The sequence below is a fragment of the Ricinus communis genome, chromosome 3 (assembly GCF_019578655.1).
Source record: "Ricinus communis isolate WT05 ecotype wild-type chromosome 3, ASM1957865v1, whole genome shotgun sequence".
Classification (NCBI taxonomy): Eukaryota; Viridiplantae; Streptophyta; class Magnoliopsida; order Malpighiales; family Euphorbiaceae; genus Ricinus; species Ricinus communis.
The window spans coordinates 29,902,734-29,929,207 of record NC_063258.1 but is presented as its reverse complement, the minus strand read 5'-3'; the positions used below and the strand labels follow the sequence as shown (position 1 = coordinate 29,929,207).

The window sequence follows — 26,474 nt, the reverse complement described above, 5'->3', positions numbered from 1 at the left end:
TATTTAATCTGATTATTTAAATGGATACGGATATAGAATATCTGAATCCAGTACCCAATAATCGTTTAAATAATACATATATATTATGTGCATGAAATAAAATAATAAGAAAAATTAAAATTATAAATTTTTATTTAAAATCTCTTGTTTAAAAATTTGTAACTTTTTTAATTTTATTAGTTTTTGTTAATATATTTTGAAATTTAATTATTATAAATGGATATCTATTTAATTATTTAAATATTTATATAAGTATGTATTTAACGGATAAGGTATCCGTTATCTATTTAAATATTTATAAAATTTATTTAATAATTATATATATTAAACGAATTTTTATGGAATCCGAATAATATATAAATATTTTTATTCGAATTTGAAACATGTTTGAATAATAAAAATAATTTTTTAAATGAATTTAAATAATATATAATATATTTTAATAGAGATCGAATTTATATAATTTTAAATGAGCGGTTACTTGTGTCTCGAATGTCATTAATGGAAACCACGTATGGGAACCTTTGACAGGAGACTACGAATTTCAAATTCCAAATACGAGATGATTACGTCATCTCAATTAAGACCCTTCTTCAATGCTAGAAGCAGATGAGATTAGACCGCCTTGACTTAATTAGTACCCCGAAATTCATTAGTAACTTCCATTTGTAGAAGGAAATTTAATTTGTTCTCTTATGTCCACCGATCAATTCTTTGTTACGGGCACTAAAAACTTAAACATAAGTTGTCTTAGGCAAACATCAACATCAGTTCGCTCGCTTCCAAACAATACCCTGTTCCGGGAAGTCGCATGCAACTACCAACTGTATGTTAAAAATGGTAACTGTAATTCTTTGTTTTTTTAACAGTCAGAATGTCCTAAGTCAATATATTAATTATATGAATGAGGAATCGTAATGCAGGGTTAATACTTTAATTACTGAGATGATATAATTTTTATTGTTTTATTTGTATAAGTCCTGCTTTAACAAGTCGGTCAATAGCAAACTAAAAGAAATCAAAAAGAAGAATTCTAATTAATGAAATTAAAAATAAGCACATCCTATAGTTTATCAATATTAGATGATACATTATATTTTTCTGATTTTCACTAATCAAAAGGTACCGATTAGATTACTCATTGACTAATATAATTAAAATAATATGTGAAATTTATAAGAATGGTCGGTGAGATGCAATTTTAGGCTTTTGACAAAAGGAAAGAACAAAAGCACCCTTGTAATGGTTTCTTTTTAGATAAAATAGATATATTAGGCATTTAAACTTTAATTATTTGGACACTTAAATACTTTAATTTTTAATATAATTTAAATTTATACTTTTTATAATATTTAAATATTTTTTAACATACAGTTTCCTTTAATATATCTACATGTGTTAGATATTAATATTTTAATATTATAAAAATATAATTTAAGAATTTATTAAATTAAATCGAAAATTAAAAATACTAAAATCTTATAAAAATAAAATTTAAATATTTATTAAATTAAACAAATATTAAAATATTAAAATAACTAAATATAAAAATTTAAGAGTTTATGTGATTTAAAAGAAAAAAAGTGTCTACTTTTATGAAATTAATAAGACATATATAGGAGTGTCATATAACATGAATTGTTTGTTTTACATTGTAAACCAAAAGCTGTATCTGGTTATTTGTGGCAATTACATACATTCAAGAAAATAAAAATAAAAATAGATAATATATTGATAAAGTAGCTTAATACATCTCTAAAAGTCTAAAAAATGTAACAATTATATTTCTAAAATTAACTTCATCCGAAACTACAAAAAAAAACTATTTTAATCTCTTTCAACTCGTATTTTTTTATATATAAAATAATATTTTTAAATCATAAAACGATAATTTCACCGCTTTAACAATGAAAAATTCAATATTAGACTAAAAGTGGATTAGTTCTAAGAATTATAAATATTTTGTGTAATTAAATTATTTAAAAACTTAAAATTTAATTCTGTTCAGGAAAACAAAGTTAAAAATTAAAATTTCAGGAGCTAATCAGTTTACTTTGCCATAGAAGTATCAATATCTTCTTCTTCTTCTTTTTTTTTGTTGTTTTCCACATGGTTTTATATTTTTCGCATTATTTAAAAGGAAACGACGGCGTTCGGATCTTTACTATAACCGGCCAATTTCATTGCTCAATACTCGATAGTGATCTCGTACTTTGCACTGCCTGCTTACTGCTACCAGCAAGGACACCCCAAAAAGAAAGGAATGGGCAAGAAGAAGAATATGTTATATACTAAACCACCATCAGGAGCCGCCGGGAAATCTGAGACCCGGCAGCTAACCAGACCCGAGAGGTCAGGCTTTTATGCGAGAAGAGAAGCTGCAAACGTTTTAAAAAGAGTTCTTCAAGGCCACGCTCAACGTCGAGCTACTGGCTCAATCAAATCCCTCGTTTATAGTCCTTCTGTTAGGAACAAAAGGGCTACTTTTGCCCTTGTTTGCCAAACCCTAAAGCGTATATTGTCTCTGTTCTTCTTTTAATGGGTTTTTGCTTAGATATAATAAAGTTTGTTTCTTTTTACAGTTATTATAAAATAATAAAGTATTTTTATTATGTTAAAGATTTATTGTTCTTTTTTTTTGGAATTCTGTATTTTCAGATTTACCTGTTATTAAGGATGTATTGGAGTCTGCTGGTGCACTCAATACCCACTCTAAGGTTGTTAATAAGGGGTTTTTTCCCCCCTCGGAATTGTGGGTTTTATTTTGAAATTGCTATTACTTGGCTAAAGCAATTGGGGATGTTGAATTTTGTTTTTGTTTTTTTGTTTGCAGTTGCAGAAAAAAGAGGAACTGATGTACATAGTCGCATATGACATTCTATTTGGTCAGGTGTGTGACTGTCGTATGTTCTTTGTTCAATTTCATTTCAAGTTTGTGAAGTGAACAAGAGGAATCTTGACTGTTGTTGGTTTGTTTGTTTTGGCGTGGAATGTGATTATATAGGAAATCCCATTGGTTGTTGGTGATGTCGAGAAATTTCTCTTGCGCCGGAAAAATGATCTTCAGAGAGCTCTAGCAAAGGTTTTAGTAAGGAAGAAAGCGAAGACCATTGATGATTTGCTTGCTCTTTATCGACCCCCTGGTTTGTATTCATTCTGGTTTCTCACTCTGTCTCTTTTCTTTAGTTTTGTTCCTTCTGAACCTACTGAGATTGAGCGTTAGTTTTTACCTAGCAACTATTTGCTTTCTTTAGATGCTTACAAAATTCCTTCTTTGATGTATTAAAGCACTGCCTACATTTAGTTGCTAATGTCTGGTGCAGATGTCTCAAAACCTTGTTACGTTCGTGTGAATACTCTAAAATCAGATGTTGATTCTGCTTTACTTGAACTAGGAAGACAATTCACGGTACTTTCTGCAACCTGTGTGAGGTTTTAGCGGGTGATTTGTGAATAAAATCCTTATTTTATAAGAACATTGGAGCATGATACGATTTTTGTTTGTTGTGTTTGAGTAGGTACAGAAGGATGACATGGTACCTAACCTGTTTGTACTGCCTCCCAACAGTGATCTACACAATCATCCTCTGGTTTTGGATGGTAGCATCTTTGTCCAGGTATGAAGTTATTCCAGTGTAACATTATTTCTTTTAGATTCTTTATTTTCTTCTTAAAACAATGTTAAGTCCAGTTCTCCTTCTATAGAAACATAAGTATAATGCAGGGAGGCAAGGAAGGTTAAATGAACTAATCATTTGATGTGGGGAGAATGTAGGACCACCATGAACTAATCACTTTGGACGAATTTTTAAGAGTAAAGGTTGACGAAATATAAGAGGAAGCTAATTTGAACCACCTGAATAAAAGAATATTGGGATATGGAGGCTTAGAGACCTTGTAACTGTATGTTGGACAAATACCTATAAATGGTACCTCTGTTTTTTTTTTTTGCATAGTAAACGGCAGAACCAGCATCATACTGGGCTTAACACATAAAATTGAGAACCTTAAAATATCTTTGAGCTCCTTATTGTCTGTGTTAGAGCATTATGATTCTTCTTTGTCATACTGGATTTTGTTGTTTTAACTCCCTTGGTTTGTTGATAAAGTTTATTTTAGACTTTTTGTTTGCTTTTCACTGGGATTGTTTACTTTCTAGGGAAAGGCAAGTTCAATGGTTGCAGTAGCCCTTGATCCTAAACCTGGTTGGGAGGTGTGTTCCGGAAATTTTCATTATTTACTTGACTATGACAACTACTTATCACATTGTCTCAGTTATTGCTTTTACATTTTGTGATTTGACAGTAATGTTCAATAAAATAATTACAATCCTGGGTTCTTCCATGTACTTTGAGGACTGTTGGAAAAAAATTAGTGAGTTCACTAAAAATACAAAATATCTAATGTGTCTAATATGTTACTATTGGTGACGTGCAAAGAGAATATTGTCAAAAGAACTACACCACTTAATGTGAGTTTATAACCTGCATGGTTAATTTTCTCCGAAGGTTCTTGATGCATGTTCAGCTCCAGGAAACAAAACTGTCCATGTTGCTGCACTCATGAGAGGAAAGGGTAGAATTATAGCATGTGAATTGAATAAGGACAGGATTAAGCGTCTAGAAGACACTGTCAGACTCTCTGGTGCCGCTAGTATCCTGCTCATAGTTTTCTGATTTTTGAAGTGCTTTTCATGTTATTATCTCCATGTTTGTCGGTCAAAAATCTTTTGGCTTTTAACAGTTGTAGACTTCTTCATATGCTTCCAACGTTACTTGGTTTCTTATCTACAGGAGTGAATGATGATCAAAATGGGTCGTGCCCGCCTGTATTGTATTTTAGCATTGCATGGTCCATGAATTTTGTTTAGGGCTATGCTTGAAATGCCTTCTCATCCGCTGTCTATGCTTTTTAGCTGATTAGCCTTAACCTATCTTATAGACATTGAAGTTCGTCATTGTGATTTCTTGAACTTAAATCCAAGAGACAGTCCTTTCTCCAAGGTAATAGTCCATGACAGTAGCATTTGTTTTTGCCATAGTTTAGTTCACCACCTTTCTGCATATGTATTTGCCTAGATTTTGTATTGAAGTTAAATCCAAGAGACACTCCTTTCTCCATATGTATTTTCTTCTCCTAATAAGGAAATGCATCATCGCAGATCCGTGCTATTCTTTTAGATCCTTCTTGTTCTGGATCCGGGACTGCTGCTCAGAGATTAGACCATTTACTCCCGTCTCATGCTACTGATCCCAATAATATGGAAAGACTGAAGAAGCTTGCGGCTTTTCAAAAGAAGGCTCTGGCCCATGCATTATCTTGTATGTTATCATTTTTTCACATTTGAGTGTTTTAAACATGCGATTTCTTTCTCGAGGTCTTTGCTTAGGGCTTTTAAAATGCACAGCACCCGAACATACCCAGAGTGATTGGGTGTTCAATCACAGGCTGGTTATGGTGTTTGTTATAATGTACACTCAGTAGGCTCTAATAAAATAATATGTTGCAGTTCCAGCAGTTGAAAGAGTAGTTTACAGCACATGCTCTATCAACCAAACTGAAAATGAAGATGTCATTATATCAATCCTACCTATTGCTGCATCCCATGGGTTTCAGCTGGTTACGCCCTTTCCTCAGTGGCATCGGCGCGGACTCTCTGTTTTTGAGGGCTGTAAGTTCTATTTTGTAATAAATGATTATTGGAGAGGAGAGGCGGGGAGGGGGAGGGACGAAGGAATGCATTGTAGAGCTATGTACCTATTCGAATGTTTGCATTTTTGCACTAATTTTTTTTCTTTTTCTTTTCATTCTTGCAGCTGAGCATTTACTTAGAACAGATCCAGTTGAGGACAAAGAAGGCTTCTTCATTGCTCTCTTTGTCAAGAAAGGCACTGTTGATGAGTCGGGGAAACTACCCAAAAATGTTCCTGTCTCTCTGGCAACTGAAAAATATAAGCTTAAAAGGAAAAGCCATGTGAATAGGAAAAAACTCTTGATGCCTCTACTCTTTAATAGAGTATCCAAATTTTGGTTGCTTAACTGATATTGCAGATTAAGTTAGACGCAGCAGAAGAAGAATTCCACATATATATTGAAACAAATGATATGTTGCAATTTTTCTTTTCTTTTTGGGCTTGACTTGTTTGTTATTTCCTTCTTGCGTTAATCGTCCCCCATTAGTCTGTTGAAGCTCTGTTTTGAAGCTTATTATCTACAATTAGCCAGTTGACTTTTGTTCTCTTCTTCTGGGAATGAATTACTAAGTTCGAGAGCATTGCAAGTTCTTATTGAGCTGAAAATCAAATTGATTTACTCTTGCGTCCAATATTAATTAACCAGTATGAATAGGAAAATAGACGAATGAATTATATCTTTTCTATTTTATTATTCTCTCACGGTTTCTAATAGTAAGTAGGTGAGGCATTTGTTGACGTTCTTATTTTCATGGAGAAGATGAGGAAGATATTTCGATAAAAGCCCTTAATTTTATTGAGATCTATGATAACATATCTACTATATAATAGCCTCGATCTAGAAGCCAAACCATCACTCGAAAACAGCACAGCACACACCGAGAAAATTGGAAAAGAAAAACAAACATAGCGCCAAATCTTACTTGATATCTTTCATAATCGATCCAACAGAGGTCCCCCAGATGCACAACCCGTCTTCAAGCAATCTTAACCTCAATGGTCTTGGGCTTCTTAGGCTCAGGAGGAGGCAGCTTCTCAACAGTAACAGTCAAAACCCCATCTTGACAAACAGCAGAAATAGCATCGGTATTAGCATTCTCAGGTAGCACAAACTTCCTCATAAACTTGCCAACCCTCCTCTCCATTCTCACATACTTGGCTCCTTCTTTCTCTTCTTGACGCTTCCTTTCACCACTAATCAACAGCACATTGTCGTCTTCCACTTGCACCTTGATATCTCCTGACTTTAGCCCTGGCATGTCTATGATAAACACGTACGAATTTGGATACTCCTTCACGTCGGCTGGAGTTGATGCCATTGCCTTTGCATCTCTCACGTAAGTGCGTGTTGGAGCGCTGAAAGACTTGTCGGATTCATCGCCGTGGGTGATGTCCATCATTTGTTGGAGGGTTTGGAAGAGCGGTGAATCGATGCCCATTAACCTCAAATCCATTTTCCTTTTCTTGGTCGCAGGAACTTCCGAGTGTTTTTTGCTTCTTTTCTTTTTCAGCTGGAACTTAATGATCTGCGAAGTGGGTCTTTGAGGTACTTATAGTGATGGGACAGGAAGCTTCTGGAGGGAAATGCGTAACTTCTGGAATTTTAAAGACGTTTGGATGTTGTTCTAATGTGGGTCCGGAAAGTTGTGGAACAATTTAGAACATGTCAAAATATTCCCGTTAAGGAACAAGGTTAGGATATTCATTCTGCTCTCTGCGACCTAAATAATTATTTATTTCTAATTTAGATACAAATTAAGAAATATGGATGTTCTTAATTATTATTCTTTCATATTAAAATTAATTACATATAATAATATTTTATATTACAATAATTAATAAAATTATATTTACTAATTATAATTAAACAATAAAAAACGATAGACTATTACTTGAGCCATACTAAATGAAAAAAGAAAAGAAAAAATTATTGGGATCGCTGTGACAACCCTTAGAAGTGAAAATTTATATTACGCTGACGAATCTATTTCTTTGGTGCCAAAAATAAATAAATGGCCATCTGGGACCAAACATTCCAAGTGATGGAATGAAAACAGCTGAGCCAGATTAGGCTGAAATGGACTGGGCTGAGAAAACCTCCATTAGATTCTCCTTCAACAGTCGGTCTTTACTTCTCAACAAAAAGTAGAGCCCATTAGCAAAGTTAAGAAAGAGACGCAGACAATCATAAACTGAAATAAAGAAAGAAAGACAGAAATTGATCTGATTACTGATAAATACAAATCATCCAGTAAATCCACGCTCTTGACGGATTCTTCAAGTAATCGCAAACTCATGCACAAAGTAATTAACAAAAAGCATAAAGAACTTCAACTGCAAGGAAACAAAATTATAAACGAACATAAACATGTATACATACACTAATTCCTTCGTAACACAGGCTATACAAACATAAGATTTACATTTACTACACACATCTATTTTGGTTCTGACTCCATACATAATCGTAGTAGTACTAGTAAAGTAGGTGGTAACCATAGACTAAATTACACAACTTTCGAAACATACCAAAAAGAAACACCCAAAAACAACTGTTATCACTCACAAAACCCTAGTTCAGGGATGCATGCATGTTTCTTCAAACAACTTGAACCTCCACAGTCTTAGGTTTCTTGGGCTCAGGTGGTGGTTTCTTCTCCACAGTCACAGTCAACACTCCATCTTGATACGTAGCGGATATCTTCTCAGAATCAGCATTCTCAGGCAGCACAAACTTTTTCAAGTACTTACCAAGCCTTCTCTCCATCCTTATGTACCTAACTCCTTGATCTTTCTCTTTCTCTCTTTTCCTCTCTCCACTCACCACCAGCATATTCCCATCCTCAACATGCACCTTTATCTGGTCTGCCTTCAGTCCCGGCATGTCTATCACAAACATGTAAGCGTTCGGCAATTCTTTGGCGTCTGCTGGGGTTGCAGCCATCGCCTTGGTGTCACGAACGTAGGTGCGCGAAGGCGCGTGGTGAGATTTTTCAGTCTCGTCTGAGACTTCAAGAATTTCATGCAGTACATCTAGGATTCCGGGATCTAAAAGCGCGCTCCTTAGGCTCACATCCATTGCTACGAGTTCTTGAGGTGGAAATTGGAAGAAAATAATATAACAGATTATTGGTTTCCCTTCGTAGTTAGGTGTTGTCAGTCAAGGAAGAAAAATAAAGAAGGGTTTGATGGATAACTATTTATATATATTTTACAGAGAGAGTCTGTAGATAAGATGTGAGATTACTTGGATGGCTGTATACTAGAAATGCGAGAAGGTGCCAGATTAGCTGGAGTGTAAAAGCAGTCGGCGATTTTTGTCTGTTTACCTGCTACGTGGTCATGCACTGAGAAGCTTAAGATCTACCTGGCTTTCGCATTTCACATTTCACATTTCAAACTCTCCATCCATCAACTAAACTAAAGCATCTATCATCTTCGTGGAACCTCAAGGTTCTCGATATTTGTTGTATTCCGTGTCTGTTAAAAGAAAAAGAAAAAGAAAAAGAAAAAGAAAAAGAAAGAAAATTATTTGCACTGTCGGAAATTTCTCATCTACTATGTGGGTCACATTTCTAAACATATTTGGTTAATCTCTATATATAAAAGGAGTATATTAAAAGAAAAATCCATGCAGAGCTATTAAACTTATTTTTGAAATTTTCAAATAGAAATTGAACAAATAAGATTTCGAGTCATTTGACCCAATATCCATATCATTTTTAGCACGAAATACCATAACTCATTTGGGCTTATGGGTTAATAATGGACATAATTGTTTCATTTCCTGAGCTGGCCCAGGCTCTATGGATGCTTAAAAATTCACCAGCCCCAACCTCAAATGGTGATTCCATTATCTTAGTTTCTAATTTTCTAGCAATATAACTTGGAATGTTTTAATAGTTAATAAATAAGATTAGAATTAGAATTTGGAACCCCACAATAATTTCATAGATAACTCTAATGCGAAATCTTATTTGCTATTGTTCATTCATGTCATAGTCGGCAACCTATAATGATGTAAATACTTAAATGAATGTTGAAATATTGAGCAGGATGGATGGATAAGACTAAACATTATTATTTTTCTTCTTTTCACGTTATTACTTTATTTCGTTGCTAAACTGGAAAGTACATTTGATGTTCGATTTTTTTTTTTTTTTAAAAAACAAAAAAAAAAAAGAAAGGCGGAAAGAAAAAGAAAGACAGGCTGCAACAAAATCAACGGGAACAAACCAAATTCATCAAAATCCAAACCACAAACAAACATGTCAATTAAACCAAATACACACTATATGCTATGTATTAATTGTCAACGTGACCAAAGTCCATTCCATATAAACCTCTCTTCTCTTACGCCACTTTAACCTCAACTGTCTTAGGCTTCTTGGGCTCCGGCGGTGGCAGCTTCTCAACGGTGACAGTCAACACCCCATCTTGACTAACAGCTGATATAGCGTCCATATTAGCATTATCAGGCAATGCAAATTTCCTCATGAATTTACCAATTCTCCTCTCCATTCTCAAATACTTGACTCCATCTTTGCTATCTTTCTCTTTATCCCTGTTCCTCTCCCCACTAACAACAAGCACATTATCATTCTCTACCTGCACTTTGATTTCGTTTCCCTTGATTCCCGGCATATCGACAGCGAATACATAGGAGTTTGGGTACTCCACAACATCTGCTGGTGTTGCTGCCATGGCCTTAGCGTCGCGAACATATGCACGAGACGGGTTGTTTCGGTATTTGTCGTGCTCTTCAGGAATTTCTAGCATGTCTTCGAGCATGGAAAAGAGAGGAGAGTCAAAGCCGAAGTGTCTTAGGTCCATCTCTTGGCAATGGAGATAATACAACTCCAAACTAAAGAGTTAAAGAAAGAGGGCTCACGATCAAGAAAGGTAGCTCAAAACAAAAGAGTATAAAGGGTTTTCAAGATCAAGAAAATGTGCCTTCACTTGTAGAACAACCAATGGGGGGTTAAAGCAGAGATGTTTATATAACAATTAGACAGGAAAGATAAACAAATAGGATTAGAGAGAATTCTTGAAATGTTGGGTCGTGTCTAGAATTGTCAAGAAGCCAATTGAAAGTTCCGTCTTTATTTCATACCCAATAAATATCATTTTGGTGGGTGTGTTTTGTTTATAAACGATGCCAGTTGGTCTGTTATGTGGGCCACAACACTGCATTGTCACGCTAGGATAATTCTAGATATGGTCAGTCTTGCGATTTTCTCTCTGATTCTGAGCTTTGGAACCCGAGAGAAGACAATTTGGAATGGATGGGACTTTACTGCAATTCATTCATTTACATTTTTGTTTTACTTATAATGTATCTAGAACATTTTTTTATGTTTTAAAATATATTAAATATGAAAGTATCATATTTAAAATAATAATAATACAAAAGGTAAGTATTTTATTAATCAGAACTCTTCACAGTTTTTTTCTCTATCTTTTTATACTTGGTAAAGATGGAAAAAAGAAATTAGGAAAGTTTTAGACATGTATTTTCACTTTTTCTTTTTTGATAAATTTTATTAAAGAAGAGAGGAAGTTAGACAAACATGTCATGAGAGCCGAAATTATTAAAATGGCAAGAAAGCTTTATGAAGCAGGATCTCTACTCCTTGCTGAGATTGCTTGAAGAAAATTTAAATTTTTATTTTTTTCTGATTCAAAAAAACTGGAGACAGATTTATACAGCTCAAATTTGACATAACATTTATATGAATACAGAGGAAGAAGATTTCATATATACAACAAAACAGAGACGTTAAGACTAGCAAAACAGGATTTGAGGATCCTTACTTTGCTAATAAACCCTTTTGGAATCCTGATAAATCTGAGCATCAGAGAGTGCCCCGCAAGAAGAAAGCCCAGCAATGCAAACCACACACTACCATACTTACAGCAATTATTACAGAGGTCATAATGTTATCAGGACTAATAAGACACCCTGCATATGGAGATTGACAAAGTTGTGTTAAGACATGATTACTTTAGCTAGAATTTATGTCTTATTTATTTTGTCTTGATTGCTGCATGTATCTAGCTTGTCTAGAAATAAGTGTAGTTTCCTTAAGCATTTTGTTTAACCTTGCTATGTAGGATTAACGTAGCTCAGCCAATGCATGTTTGTGCTTTTTCAATTTACTTGTGCTTGTTGCCAAGTTTGTCATTAATAGCTTAGGTTGTATTAATACTGGTTTTTCTTTTAATGAAGTTAAGTTTTTCCAGCAATCACTTCTTCCTCTCCATTTCTTTTTTGATTTGCATTCTCTAGAAAACTAACAAATGGTATCAGAGCCCCTTTGATCTTAAAGGATCTGTAAATAACCAACTTGTTTCTTTAAAAAAATAAAGAGACAGAGGAATCACCGTTCTGCTTATTCATCACTTTCTCTTCGAAACTTGACACTGCACATCTTCTTCCTTCCTTCTTCTTTCTTTTCTGAGAAATGGCAAATGCTCATGCTGATGGTTTGTTCATTATACCACCTCCCATTCTTACTGGCGACAACTACTCCAAATGGGCAGTAAAAATGCAATGCTATCTGCTGGCAATTGATCTGTGGAACTTTGTTGAAGCTGATACAGAACCAACTCCTTTGACAGATGATGCAACTCTTGCTCAAATTAGACATTTTAATGCAGAAAAAGCTAGAAAGTTTAAAGCCAAAACTTGCATTCATTCTGCAGTTTCTGATGTTATCTTTGACAAGATTATATGCTGCAATACTCCAAAGGAGATCTGGGATTATTTGAAGGAGGAGTACCAGGGTAATGATAAAACAAGGAAAATGCAGGCACTCAATCTCAGAAGAAAATTTGAGATGGAGAGGATGTTGGAGACGGAAAATGTAAAGGACTTTACTGACAGACTCATGACGATAGTTAACAAGATCAGAATACTTGGTGAGGAAATTCCTGACCAGAGAGTTGTAGAGAAAATCTTAGCGAGTTTGCTAGAGAGATTTGAGTCAAAAATCTCCTCACTTGAAGATTCCTGAGATCTTTCAAGGATAACATTGCCTGAACTTCTCAATGCTCTTGAAGCCTTGGAGCAGCGAAGAGCTTACAGGCAAAATGGCTTGACTGAGGGGGCATTCTTTGCTAGACAAAGGGAAGCTAGCCAGTGTAATACCAACATGCATTCTGGAAATGGTTCAAACAAGCAGAGACAATAAGGTGAAAGCAGCAAAGTTGGAGGAAAGAAAGGGAAATTTCCACCATGCTCACATTGTAATAAAGCAACTCATAAAGAGAAAAGCTGCTGGTACAGACCAAATGCTCAATGCAAAATGTGCAATCAAAAGGGACATATTGCAAAAGTTTGCAAGAACAAGCAGAAACAAGGTCAGCAACCTCAAGTGGCAGATGCACAGCAAGCTCGGGAGGAGAAAGTCTCTTTGTAGCAGCAGATATCAACGATTTGAGGAGCAATGAAGTGTGGCTCATTGACAGTGGATGTACTCACCATATGACAGCAGATTCAAGCTTATTTTCCAGTCTAGACAGAACTTGCAAGCCTAAGGTCAAGATTGTCAATGGTGCTATAAGATCTTAGCACAAGGAAAAGGTGTGGTTTCAATACAAACTCCTACAGGTATCAAGTCTATTACTGATGTGCTATATGTGCCTGAGATAGACCAAAATCTACTCAGTGTTGGCCAATTGCCCGAAAAAGATTGACAAAGAATGTTCAATCTTTGATTCTTTTGGTGTCAAACTTATTACTGTCATGATGAAAAATAGGAGTTTTTTATTAGATTGGCAACAAACAGACTCTAAGGCACAAGTTTTTACTTCTTCTTATATTGATGACTCTACTTTATGGCACAAAAGATTAGGACATTTTAATTATGCTTCTCTAATAGATATGCATAAGCTCTCCCTTGTAAGGAACATGCCTACAATTCATGAAAAGAATGGTGTTTGTGAAGCTTGTGAGAAGGGTAAGCAGAAGAGACTACCATTTGCATCTGGTCAGTCATGGAGAGCAACTGAAAAACTACAACTTGTACATACAGATATGTGTGGCCCTATGAGCATACCTTCTTTGAATGGTAGTTTATACTTCATCATTTTTATTGATGATTATTCAAGAATGTGTTGGGTTTACTTCTTGAAAAGTAAGGGAGTATAGCTGTAGTGTTTTGGAGATTTAAGACATGGATTGAGAATCAAGCTGGCTGTAAAATTAAGATATTAAGGTCTGATAATTGTAGTGAATACAAGTTAGGAAAGTCTATAGAGTTCTATGAGAAAGAGGGAGTTGAACATCAGCTAACGACAACTTACACACCACAGCAGAATGGTGTCAATGAGAGGAAGAACAGAACCATTATGGAGATATCTAGATGCCTCATGTTTGAGAAAGGCATACCAAAGAAGTTCTGGGTAGAAAGTGTTAATACTTCTGTCCATCTCTTGAATAGGCTGCCAACTACAGCATTGAAGGGCAAGACTTCTTTTGAAACTTGGCATGGACTCAAACCAACCGTGTGACATCTTAAAGTCTGTGGCAGCATATGCTATGTTCGTGTTCCAGAATAGAAAAGAAGAAAGCTTGATGGAAAGTCTGAGGTCGGAGTCCTAACTGGCTATAGCAGCAATGTAAAAGGGTACAGGATATACAATCCTGTGACTGAGAAAGTTGTCATAAGTATAGATGTAAACTTCAGCGAGGATGCTAGCTGGAATTAGAAGAATGGAGGAGTGATTGATCATGTGAAACCAATTGATAAGGTGAAAGAGCACCGAGAACAAGATGCAACTACCTCTGACAATGAGGAACTAGAAGTTGAAGGTGTGAGAGGCACAAGATCTTTGGATGAAATCTATGGAAGGTGTAATGTTGCTGTGATTGAGCCAGGGAGTTATGAGGAAGCAATCAAGATTCTTGGCTGGAGGGAAGCAATGCAGGAGGAGCTGGATATGATTCAAAAGAATCAAACATGGATTTCGGTTGATAGACCAGCAAACAAGAAGATCACTGGAGTGAGATGGGTCTACAAAACCAAGATGAATAGTGATGGTTCTGTGAATAAATTAAAGGCCAGATTGGTTGTGAAGGGCTATGCACAACAATTTGGTGTGGATTTTTCAGAGACATTTGCTCCGGTGGCAAGAATTAATACAATCAAGTTGATTCTTGCAATTGCTGCTCAAAAACAGTGGAAAGTTCACCAAATGGATGTTAGATCAGCCTTCCTTAATTGATTGCTTGATGAGACAGATATTCTGATCAACCAGAAGGAATTGTGAGTCCAGGAAATGAAAACAAAGTTTGTTTGCTGAAGAAAGCTCTATAGGATTAAAGCAGGCTCCTAGAGCCTGGTACAGCAGAATTGACGATCATTTCGTTAATCTTGGATTTCACAGAAGTTTGAGTAAACCAACGCTATATGTGAAAGCTACTCCAAGTGACATTTTAATCATTTCATTGTATGTTGATGATCTTTTAGTCACACGTAGCAGTCATATATTTATTGAAGATTTTAAGACTCAAATGGAAGCAGAGTTTCAAATGTCTGATCTTGGAATGATGGCCTATTTTCTGGGAATGGAGATCAAACAGTCTGAGCAAAGGAATCTTTGTGTGTCAACAGAAATTTGCAAAGGAGATTCTGAAGAGATTTCAAATGGAGAGTTGTAAGGCAGTAAGTACTCCATTAATGAGGAATGCTAGGTTAAGTAAGAATGATGGTCATGATGCAGCTGATGAGGGCAAATACTGGACGCCTGCTCTATTTGGCATCAACTGGACCTGAAATTATGTTCACTGTGAGTATGCTCTCAAGATTTATGCATTGTCCCAGTGATTTGCATTTTTCAACAGCAAAAAGGGTCTTAAGATATGTTAAGGGTACTGCTGATTATGGAGTTATGTTCTCTGTTGATAGAGTTTAAACTTTGAGAGCGATATTGATTGTGAATTAGAAGGTTATTGTGATAGTGACTGGGCTGGATCAAGTGAGGATATGAGGAGTACATCAGGCTATTTATTTTGCTTGAATTCTAATGTTTTCTATTGGAGTTCTAAGAAGCAAGAATTAGCGGCAAAATCAACAGCTGAGGCAGAGTATATTGCTGCCACTTCTGCTGTCAATCAGGCCATATGGTTGAGAAAGCTTCTTAATGATCTTGGTTCAATGCAGAAAGTCCCCACCAAGATCCATTGTGACAATCAATCTCCTGTTCTTATAGCAAAGAATCCTGTCTTCCATGGCAGAACCAAGCACTTCAAGATCAAATTTCACTTTATCAGAGAAGCACAGAAAGATATGGAGATTTCTTTGACGCATTGCAAGTCAGTAGAACAACTAGCAGATATCCTGACTAAAACCTTTAGCTAAAGGAAGGTTTGAAGAATTAAGAACTAAGCTGAATATTTGCAGCAAGTTGAAGCCAAAGGAGGAGTTTTTGTTAAGACATGATTACTTTAGCTAGAATTTATGTCTTATTTATTTTGTCTTGATTGCTGCATGTATCTAGCTTTCTAGAAACAAGTGTAGTTTCCTTGAGCATTTTGTTTAACCTTGATATGTAGGATTAAGGTAGCTCAGCCAATGCATGTTTCTGCTTTTTCAGTTTACTTGTGCTTGTTGCCAAGTTTGTCATTAATAGCTTAGGTTGTATTAATACTAATTCTGATAATGAAGTTAAGTTTTTCCAGCATTCTCTAGAAAACTAACAAGTTGCCCAACATTCATGTAATGGCAATCCACATAATTCCCATCAGAATCCCCATGCATTACCTACGCCTAAAAAGTAAGCCGCTTATCAGTAACAGGATTACGCTGATGGATGCTGGAAAACCTGTAGTGTTGTAGATTACATAGGCAGTATATCTTCTTGGATAAGTATCAGCCATTATAGAGCGACCAGCCCAATTTGACGACTCTGACATTGTTGTTTCTTGTAAATCATCTTGCAAAACTCCTCCTGGCAGGCTAATTCCGGCTTGGGATGCCATGGTTGCAATTAGTGATGCCGCCACCACTACTGGACTCCACTTATGCTCCAACCAGTTTCTCTGCTTGTTGGTTTTGGACATTTTCTTTTCTTGCACTAGGTTAAGGGGAATCCGATATTCATTATCTTTTGATAAGGTGATACAGTGGGTCAAGTGTTGTGCAGCAGATTTCTTCCAAGTGTCAAGTGTTGCGCAGCAGATTTCTTCCAATCCGTACACCTAGATTTTTGCTTCCTAATTAATAAATTTATTCTCTAGAATTAAGTAATTAATATTCATGAATGAAATCCTATTAATGTTCCTGTAAAACATGATTAAGAAGGTTTTAAACATACTCTCTTATCATCTAATGGCAATCTCAAACATTGCCCTAAGAGGGTTTGAAAAACAAAATAAATCCACAAAAGGCTAGATAGAGAAAAAATATTGCAGCAGCAAATACCGAATCTTATAAACCGGTCATACAAAACTCATCTCTATATTGCAGTCTAAATATGCATACTATTATATGTTTTATGATAGTAGCATCATCATATCATACAAGTACATGTATATATCGCCAAAAGAAGCGCCATCAAACCACTTACAACACTTGGTGCTGCAATTTGAAGGATCTCAGTAAAAGTTTTCCCCTCCGTTTAGGGGAGAAAACAATTAACATATAACGAAATCTTATATATATATATATATATATATAAGCAATTGCTGCCCACGTTATGTCACAATCCACATGAAAAGCTCCTGTAAAATGTAAGCCCATAGTTAATCAATCGTGAAGCTACGAGACCTATAATATAGTCTAACATAGTTATAAGGAATACTCAGAGTTGTGCTTGTAGGCCATTATGGATCGATGATTCTGTTGCGTGGATTTTAGTGCAAGCACGATCATCCTGCCAAACTCCTCCAGGAGGTTAAGTTCCAGCTTGAAAATCCATTGTTGCAAGACCTCGTTTAATTATACTACGACAAAACAAGTATCCTTCCCCCTAAACATCAACTAATAGATTTAAGGACTTTACTTCGTGTTTTGCAATTCTTCAAAACCAATTAATCAATGTCACTTCATATTTAGTATGAAGGCTGATAGTTATGAGGTAAAAGATCAAGGAAAAACAGACATGCAAAACTTTATAACTAAAAGTATATAATATATGGCACCATATATATACGAAGAATACAGAATCGGTAGGATTACTGCTATATATGTATGTATTCGTATGTACATACAAGAGGAAAAAGAACTAAAACTATATATATAATACAGTACACACGCACACCCTAGGGCAAAACCCATGCATGGTTTTGCCTTCTGTTGGCCTAGTGATAGAGAAAAGGAATCTACAATAGCCCAGATATCTCATAGTCATATATGCTGACCTCCTGCAAAATTTGAGAATAATTACTTCTACAGAAAGGATATCGATCAATATCCGGTAGCAAGGACGACTCAAGATCTTCCCATGCTAACTTGTAATCTCTTTCTTGATTCATATTCCATAATAAATCATCTGGTGAAGTCGTATCATCCAAGTATATAAGCCGATTGTATGACAGATCATTCAGCTCTTCTTCAGGAAAAGAAACTTGGTTTTGATTAGATTCAGATGATGAATCTAAGGATGTTTCCAAGCTACTCTCAGGTTGATCCTTATGATCTTCACTAATACTTGAAGGAACTGTAGATTTCTCAACCGTTTGTAGTTTGGAGACTGCTGTTCCATTGCCAGTTAGCTCTTGAACAAGCTTCTTGAAGCTTGAGGTGTCAGTGATATAGACTTTAGGCCTCAAAACCTTTATCCAGTTGTTGAACTGTTTCTTATCATTGTTGTTAGATACTTCCGAAGATGCTAATTGACCTAGTTTCTTCCCCATAATTTCAAGCTTTCTAGACCTCGGTTTCTTCGCTTCAAGCTGAGGATACTGTTCGGTGATGCGTTTGAGAAGGGTTTTTAAAGAAGTTGATGTGTTTGTAGAGATGGTAGCTAGAAACAATATAAATCATATTTCCTTATTAAATTGGGAACAAGTCATGAAAGTGATATGTTGATAATCTTTCAACCCTAATTCTTATTGTACATAGCATATAAGAATCCATACCCAATCACCAATATGTTAATTAATTATGTTATGATCATGACCTCTCTCGTTTTTAAATAGTTAGCCATCAAAGAAAATGCTGTGCTTTGTAGTTTAGTGGAGGATAATCATTCATATTAAGATTAAATTAAAAATAGGACATAATATGCCGTAAATGAGAGATAGAAGTGCATTGAGGCCACGCAGCTCACCGGCAGCTAAAGTGTCATTGTCTAAATAACTATTGAATTTTGTTCCAAATCTATCGCTCGGATTCAATTCTTATTATAGCTGAAAATGCAAAATAATAATTCTTAAATAAAAGTGAAATAAATGCTCTTATATTCACTCTGATGAAATAAATTAATTTAGGTTATTATAAAATTAATCTCAAATAATATCTTAGTTCAATAATAAATATATTTTTCAATTTAAATAAAATTTTAAATTTAAATCTCTCTCTTTTTCCATTTATAGCTAACTGCCCTCCATTGCCAATATATAATATAAATAGTTACTAAATTTGTATTTAGTTTTATTTTATTGACAAAATTTTAATTTATTTAATTTCAATCATTTAATATTAATTCTGATTACAATTTAATTACTTTATCAATAAAAATTGATATGTCGTTTTTTTAATTATTATTTTTATTAATTGTTTTTGTCTCATGTCGATTTTTATTTACAAAATAATTAAATTAAAATAATATTAAAATTAAATAATTGAAATAAAATAAAATAAATTTTATGGCTAAAATAAAATTAAATGTAAAATTAGTTATTATCCATTTGCCTATACATGCATTTATTTTCCAGGACACCAAATCCCTTTTAAATTTTGGATTTCCTTGAATGATATTATTGGATATTTCATGATGGTATAGTGTGGATATGTATGATGAACAGTTTGGTTTGATTCCAATTTATGAAAGTTGATTTATAGTTTAGAATAACCATTGATTATTTATAAATTATGAGTTCCAAATTACAAGAAGGAAATTTGAAAAAATTAAATTAAATTCTTTGTAATTGTGTCTTTTATATCAATACGTATTATTTTTAGCAATTTAATTAATTTGGGTTGCATGTGGAAGGATGATATCCCTTTCAGCAGTAGAAATAATGTTGGGACAGGGAGAAAGTGACATTATTATTGTCTGCACATGTTACGGGCCGGGCCACCTCTTAATAAATTATCAGCACTGTATATGTCATACAGAGGGCCTTTGATTTACAAAATTTATCGGTAAAGATTTAAAAAAAAGAAAAAATAGTTGTAGTTGTTCGGAACCCATTAACCATTCCGACTGACGGTCAGAATTTCTTCGAATATATTCTCGAATTCATTCGAGATGTGAGCAAAACTCAGATTGGACAGCAATATGGTCCATGATTCCCCTTTATTGGAACTATATTTCTATTTATTTTTATTTTTAATTGTGATAATTAATTTAATTTTAATTAATTACTGATTATATCAACTCTATTTTATAATTATTTTATCAATTAAAAATTAATTTAATTTTTTATTTATTTAGACACTATTATTTTTATTAAAATTTATTAATAATATTTTATTTTAAATTAATTTTATATAATTAAATTTTATATTTTATAATAAATAAATATTATTTTAAAATTATTTTCAATAATTAAATAATTATAATTTCTAAATTATAGCATTTAAAATTAAAATTTTTTATTATTAAGATTTAAATTTAAATTTAAATTTTTAAAATAATTTTTATAAATATTTTTAGTGATAAATATAATTGAACTAAATAAATTAACTATAATTAAAATATATTTTTAATTATTATAAATTATTTAAATATAATATAATAAAATAAATATATTTAATAATAAATTATATTTCCAATGCTCATTTGCTAACAGCAACCGCCCTATCGAATTAATTAATTAATCAATCCAAGATATATAATGCATAATATTTTTTATATTCACAATTTTACTCTCATAAATATTTTATGAGATTAAGTTTAGTTGCATTTGTTTTTTTCTTTTCTTTTTTATAGCATGTAAACGGAAAATTATATAATATTCAATTCATCTTTTTAAGAATCATCACTAAAATCGCGCCAGTCTTAAAAATATACGTCCCTAATATATATATTTTGTAAGCCCAGGCAGAGGCAGAACTTGTTAAAAAAAAACAAATCTTTTGAGCCCTTTTTTCGCCACTTAAATGCAGTCCAATTTGATAAGATATAGAAAGAGAAATTTGCTGTTGTGGAAACAATTGATTATCTCCAGGACAATACAAAACAAATATTGGTGGAAAAAGGCACTAAAGCTAAATCAATCAAAACATTGTATGCCTAGTTTCAAACACAAATAATTTTTTTAACTGTGTGTCAACTTTCAGTTTAAAAATAAAGAAATATTAATTTCTATAAAAATGTATTTTTAATGTGTCCAATTTAGTATTCACGAGTGCACGAATAGTTATTATCAAAATGATAAGTTTACCACAAGATCGATTTCTTAAGAAATTACGAGGTCACTTATTATAAAGATTAATTATCAACACAAAATAATAAAAATAAATCTAAATATTTTAAATTAAATAAAAAAAATCTTAGTGCATGTGCCGGAAAATACTCGAAACACTTTATTTTCTCCTTGTTTGATAGGCTCCTGAAAAAGTCGAAAAAACTTCTTATTTAGTTCTTTATTTATCTTATATAAAACAAGATTTATCTAACTTGTCAAATTAAGCAGAAAAGAAAAACAAAATTTGTATGAATCCAAATATAAATAATATATATATTTGAGCCTTACGAGTGTTTAAATGAGCAATAAAATCAGGTAAAAAAGTTAACCAATTAATCATAGGCAATTATGCGCAAAGCCCAGAAAATAGCTATTGAAGTTCCTTAGCAGTGGAATGTAATTTGGGTGGCATAATTGAATCACAACTGATTTTCAATCCTTGAAGCTATATATTAGCTGAGGTAACAAAGCATCTGTGTCTTATAATTTAACAAACAAAATTATAATAATAAAGATATATTCCATACATTTGCAAAAACATCTTGTAAATAAAATAAATAATGTGGGAGATTCAATTCATTTTCTATTGAAAATCTGGCATAAATGTTAGAACATTGAACAATAGTTGCATAGGATGAGGATGGCCCTATATATATTTGGATAAAATTTTAATGGGCTTATTGTGTCAATACATAACACATCCGAACATCGAAAAATCCTTATTAATACTTGATTTTTATTCTAGCCATCCGTTTTCGATTCTAATCATTCACTTGATTTTTTATAATTGTATTGCCACTTAAAACATCTCTTAATTAATTTTTATTTTAGTCATTCGTGAATAAAAATATTTTAGCCGTTCGTTCATTATATCTTTAAATATTAAAGAATTTCTTGATGTACTTTTCTGTTTATAAAATGTTTGTGAAGATAGGATTCGATTAAGACTGTCCAAATTATTTATACTAAAATTGATATAAGCTATGTTACCTTAATTTAGTTGAACCGTTTAGATTATAAATTAGTAACAGTGATGTGTTTATAATGTTAGGAACTATTAGTATTAATTGTTTATTAAAAGTATAAATAAGTTAAACTTATTAGCAAGTTGTTGATTATGTGATGGTCTCACAACCTCCAAAAACAGTTGGAGATGGCATTTTCTAAAATTATATAAATTTTATCTAAAGTCCCTCGGTTTGATTGCTTTATCTTTATTCTGTAAAGGGACCACCACACACCAGTCCACAATATCCTCACTCCTATTACCAAAAGTTGCCTAAGCTAAATCAGCATCTACCAATGGATCAATTTGGGGTTCATTGTTTTCTAAAACTTAAACAGATTGACTTACTATAACATTGGTATAAAATGATTAAATTAAATTATCTTATTTGGGTAAATTAAATAATCTGTTTTGCATAGTACAATTTGATTGTAGAATTTGCTGTGAATTCCAATAAATTAAAACAAATTAATACACAAAATACTTAGATTATTGAATAAAAGTATTAAAATCAAACATATGCAGAAAAAGAAAGAAAGAAGAAGAAGAAGAAAAGGGTTATTAAATGGAAAGAGATAATAGAAAAGAGCAATGAAACAAGTAAACAAACAAAACAAAGTCAAGACTGGAGAATAAAGAAATGAAAGAGGTTAAAAAGTGGATCGTCAAGACCCAACCCGCATCTACTGCTGCTCCAGTTTTCTTGATTTACCGGTCACCGACTGATACCCACAGAATTTGCATCAAACAAACGGCCTGCCCTACGCTCTATCACCTGCTTAACTCATTATTATTTAACTTGCTAAATTAATTATTAATATCTTAAAAAGCTTATCGATATAATTACCGACACGTGTCCTCTTTCCTCGATCCGCCAAAGTCTTGCTAAAATCCATGCCCTTGTTTTCTCTCTCTCTCCCTCTCTCGTTCCTATTAAACCAACACCCCATTTTGCTTCCACTTGATCTTTACCTTTCTCTGTGATCTGCTTCGTTTGCTGGTTTCACTGTATCCGAGTTCATTTCTTTCTTTCTCTCTTTGTTTTTGGGTGAGATGGAGGCGGTGATGAGCATAGTGATATATGTTCTTGAATTGGATTGAGTCTATCTGGTAAGGATTCAGTATCACTATTTGATCAATTGGGTTCTTTTCATTTCATAAGTTAAATGTTTGAGCCTTTTATGCTCATACATGCTCGTTCTTTAATCTGGTTAAGCAAAAGAAAAAGAAAGAAAAACACTGTACCCATCTAAACCACTCACCAAACCCATCTCTCTCTATCTCTTTCTGCTCCGTTCTTTATCAATCTTTCTTTTTCTCTCCTCAAAATTCAGTTTTTGTTTGATATTTAGCTGAATTAGTAATATTTCTTGAAATTAAGAGATCTTGTCGAGTCAAGAATCGAGATTTACAGTGTTGATTACTGTTGAAGTTAAAAAGAGTATAGGTCTTCTATTTTTGTGATTATTGATTATAAAAGAGTTTTGTTTACATTTGATTACCGGGTAGTTGACAAAAAAAAAAGGTGGCTAAAATGAGTTTAGGTGCGGCCGAGGATGATTCGGCATCAGAGATTCATATACCAGCAGAAATAGACTGGCATATGCTTGATAAATCCAAGTTTTTCTTTCTTGGAGCTGCTTTGTTTTCTGGTGTTTCAGCTGCCCTCTACCCTGTTGTTGTTTTAAAGACTAGGCAACAGGTTTCTCCAACTCAAATTCCGACACTGAAATTGTCATATTCTATTATGCGTCATGAAGGTATTAGAGGTTTTTATAGGGGTTTTGGTACTTCTTTGATGGGAACTATCCCGGCAAGAGCTCTTTACATGACAGCACTTGAGGTGACTAAGAGTAGTGTTGGGACTGCAACTGTTAGACTAGGATTTTCAGATACTACAGCAACAGCTATTGCCAATGCTGCTGCTGGGTTGAGTTCTGCTATGGCTGCGCAGCTAGTTTGGACCCCAATTGACGTTGTGAGTCAAAGACTTATGGTTCAGGGCTGCAGCTATAGCAACAGTAAGAGTAGCAGCAATGTAATCCCCAATTTGGATTCGAGTAGGTATAGGAACGGCATCGATGCATTTCGAAAGATTTTGTATGCAGATGGTCCGAGGGGATTATACAGAGGATTTGGGATTTCAATATTGACTTATGCACCATCTAATGCAGTTTGGTGGGCGTCTTACTCTGTTGCGCACAGGCTTGTTTGGGGTGGTATTGCTTGTTACACAAATAAAAAAGATGAGAGTTGTGTCAATGGGTGTGGTTATAGGCCTGATTCAAAGGCAATGGTGGCTGTTCAGGGGTTATGTGCAGCCATGGCTAGCGGTGTTTCGGCTATGATCACCATGCCACTTGACACAGTTAAGACACGCATGCAGGTTTTGGATGGAGAACAAAATGGAAGAAGACAGCCATTAACAGTAATGCAGACAGTTAAGAATCTAGTGAAGGAAGGTGGATTTGCAGCTTGTTATAGAGGATTGGGGCCAAGATGGGTTTCAATGTCTATGTCTGCAACAACAATGATCACTACATATGAATTCTTGAAACGGTTATCTACAAAGAGCAGTGAGAGCTCCACCCAATGACTCTACGACAGCAGCAAAATGGCACAGAGAAACCTTTTCCCACTTCTAATCCTCTCGAATTTTTTGTTGCTCCTTTTACTCGATTGTTTCAGATGACTTGCCTGCCAAGGGGGCTTTATCAATGTATATTTCTTTTCTTTCTTATATATATGAATCCTTTTGCTTGTCAATTGTGGGGAGATCATTGAAAATCAATGTACACTTGTATATTAATAACAAAGACCTTTCTTTTACAAATATCCTTTGAAAGTTAATACTTCATTATGTTGGGTGATAAATGAAATGAGAAGTTACACTTAATTATTATGTTATTTCTCTAGATTTGACAAGTTAAGTAGAAATTATTCTATTGTTTTGGTAGGTGACAGTGCCTCCCACCTGGGATAGTGTTCTTTTCCATATGATGTATAGCTGTGTGAAGAGTAGTACTGATAAATAAAATTGAATGTCTTAACTACCTAGTAATTTAATCTTGCATGCATACAGAGGCAAATGACCCATGATCCTTGACCCTTGACCTCTACTTTCTCTGGCTTAAAGCATATTATTATTCACTTTTTGCAATTTAAGAATGGGCAAAAACGTTTGATTTGTATTGTTATTATTATTATTATTGTTGGATAGCCTGTGTTGATGACCTTGAAGAGCCCCAAGGGGCAACACAATACTGGTGGCGGTAGATGCTGATTACTTAGCATCCGTTTCTTTCTTTTCATTGTGGTTGAATTTTTGTTTTATTTAATTTCTTCTGTCAGTGCAGCGCAGAGAAGAGGAAACTGTGGGCTAATACGAGAGAAACCCATTTGCCAACCGATGTTTTAATGGACCATCCATCCATTGATCCATCCTGTTTTTGGCATTATTATGAGTTCCTATGGGAATGGGACCATCCCTCTTGAAACAGTGGGCAACCCTAGCCTGCCTTTCTGTGTATATGTTATTTATCCTCATCTTACAGTCATCAGGACGAACGTGGCAAGCACTTTATCAAGACATCAATGCCAGTTTGAGGACCACTTTCTAGGGCTGCTATTCCAACTGCTTCTGAAATGTGGGAAGCTCCTTCCCTTGTCATTGCTAATTCATTTCATTTTCTGAGAGCAAATGGTATTCATCTATAAGGTTTACCTATAGGCTATAACTACAGATAATGATAATAGTAATTCCCTGAATCCCAAACCAATCACAATTTTCTAATTCCATCATGCCCCAAACTTCTGCAATCATGCTGTAAGCACATTCAGCATTTCCCCAAATGTCTCTCAAGCCTCAACAATTTCCTTTCCAGCTACTCGCTAGCCCCAAGTTATCCAGAGATTTATTTATTTTGTTGAAGAAACCATATCATGGAGCGAGCACTGACTGAGCTTGATCAGGGAAGCTTCCTTTATCGGAGTTCGGACGCACAAATCTATAATCATAATCTCCCATAAGATTCTGCGACCATACGGTTTGGCCCTAGAATATCTTGCATCAGACTTCACTATGGATAAACTGAACCTTGTTTGGCTGTGGATGGAAGTAAGGGGAAAAGCAAAGAAATAAAAATTGTTTCCTTTATTTAGACACAAAACAGAAAAAAGAAAAACAAATAACGGG

At 34.1% G+C, this 26,474-nt stretch overlaps 6 protein-coding genes across 8 annotated transcripts; 3 read left to right on the top strand and 3 right to left on the bottom strand.

Moving 5' to 3' along the window:
- The first annotated feature begins 2,087 nt into the window (after window positions 1-2,087).
- On the top strand, window positions 2,088-6,233 carry LOC8258552 (25S rRNA (cytosine-C(5))-methyltransferase NSUN5). Of its 3 annotated transcripts, XM_015717488.3 has the most exons (12): window positions 2,090-2,513; window positions 2,659-2,717; window positions 2,834-2,890; window positions 3,005-3,143; window positions 3,324-3,409; window positions 3,519-3,617; window positions 4,160-4,213; window positions 4,509-4,653; window positions 4,942-5,003; window positions 5,162-5,321; window positions 5,510-5,671; window positions 5,817-6,233. In XM_015717488.3, the coding sequence occupies exons 1-12, from the start codon at window positions 2,264-2,266 to the stop codon at window positions 6,041-6,043; spliced, it is 1,500 nt and encodes a 499-aa protein (XP_015572974.1). In that variant the 5' UTR covers window positions 2,090-2,263; the 3' UTR covers window positions 6,044-6,233. The 3 variants fall into 3 exon arrangements, with proteins under 3 accessions (XP_015572976.1, XP_015572975.1, XP_015572974.1); XM_015717489.3 differs by lacking the exon at window positions 4,160-4,213 and having other exon boundaries at window positions 2,089-2,513; XM_015717490.3 differs by lacking the exons at window positions 4,509-4,653; window positions 4,942-5,003 and having other exon boundaries at window positions 2,088-2,513.
- Window positions 6,234-6,465: 232 nt separating this feature from the next.
- LOC8258553 (17.3 kDa class II heat shock protein) lies at window positions 6,466-7,249 on the bottom strand. Its single transcript, XM_002516060.4, has one exon. It carries the CDS (start codon window positions 7,145-7,147, stop codon window positions 6,671-6,673), a length of 477 nt encoding a protein of 158 aa, XP_002516106.1. The 5' UTR covers window positions 7,148-7,249; the 3' UTR covers window positions 6,466-6,670.
- A 779-nt stretch (window positions 7,250-8,028) lies between these two features.
- Window positions 8,029-8,908, bottom strand: LOC8258554 (17.1 kDa class II heat shock protein). Its single transcript, XM_002516061.4, has one exon. It carries the CDS (start codon window positions 8,770-8,772, stop codon window positions 8,293-8,295), a length of 480 nt encoding a protein of 159 aa, XP_002516107.1. The 5' UTR covers window positions 8,773-8,908; the 3' UTR covers window positions 8,029-8,292.
- A 1,006-nt stretch (window positions 8,909-9,914) lies between these two features.
- On the bottom strand, window positions 9,915-10,711 carry LOC8258555 (17.6 kDa class II heat shock protein). The gene has a single exon (XM_002516062.4). It carries the CDS (start codon window positions 10,524-10,526, stop codon window positions 10,047-10,049), a length of 480 nt encoding a protein of 159 aa, XP_002516108.1. The 5' UTR covers window positions 10,527-10,711; the 3' UTR covers window positions 9,915-10,046.
- A 1,446-nt stretch (window positions 10,712-12,157) lies between these two features.
- LOC107261010 lies at window positions 12,158-12,709 on the top strand. The gene has a single exon (XM_015717402.1). It carries the CDS (start codon window positions 12,158-12,160, stop codon window positions 12,707-12,709), a length of 552 nt encoding a protein of 183 aa, XP_015572888.1.
- Window positions 12,710-23,190: 10,481 nt separating this feature from the next.
- LOC8258557 (solute carrier family 25 member 44) lies at window positions 23,191-25,112 on the top strand. Its single transcript, XM_002516064.4, has one exon. The coding sequence runs from the start codon at window positions 23,814-23,816 to the stop codon at window positions 24,873-24,875; it is 1,062 nt and encodes a 353-aa protein (XP_002516110.1). The 5' UTR covers window positions 23,191-23,813; the 3' UTR covers window positions 24,876-25,112.
- The last annotated feature ends 1,362 nt before the right edge of the window (window positions 25,113-26,474 follow it).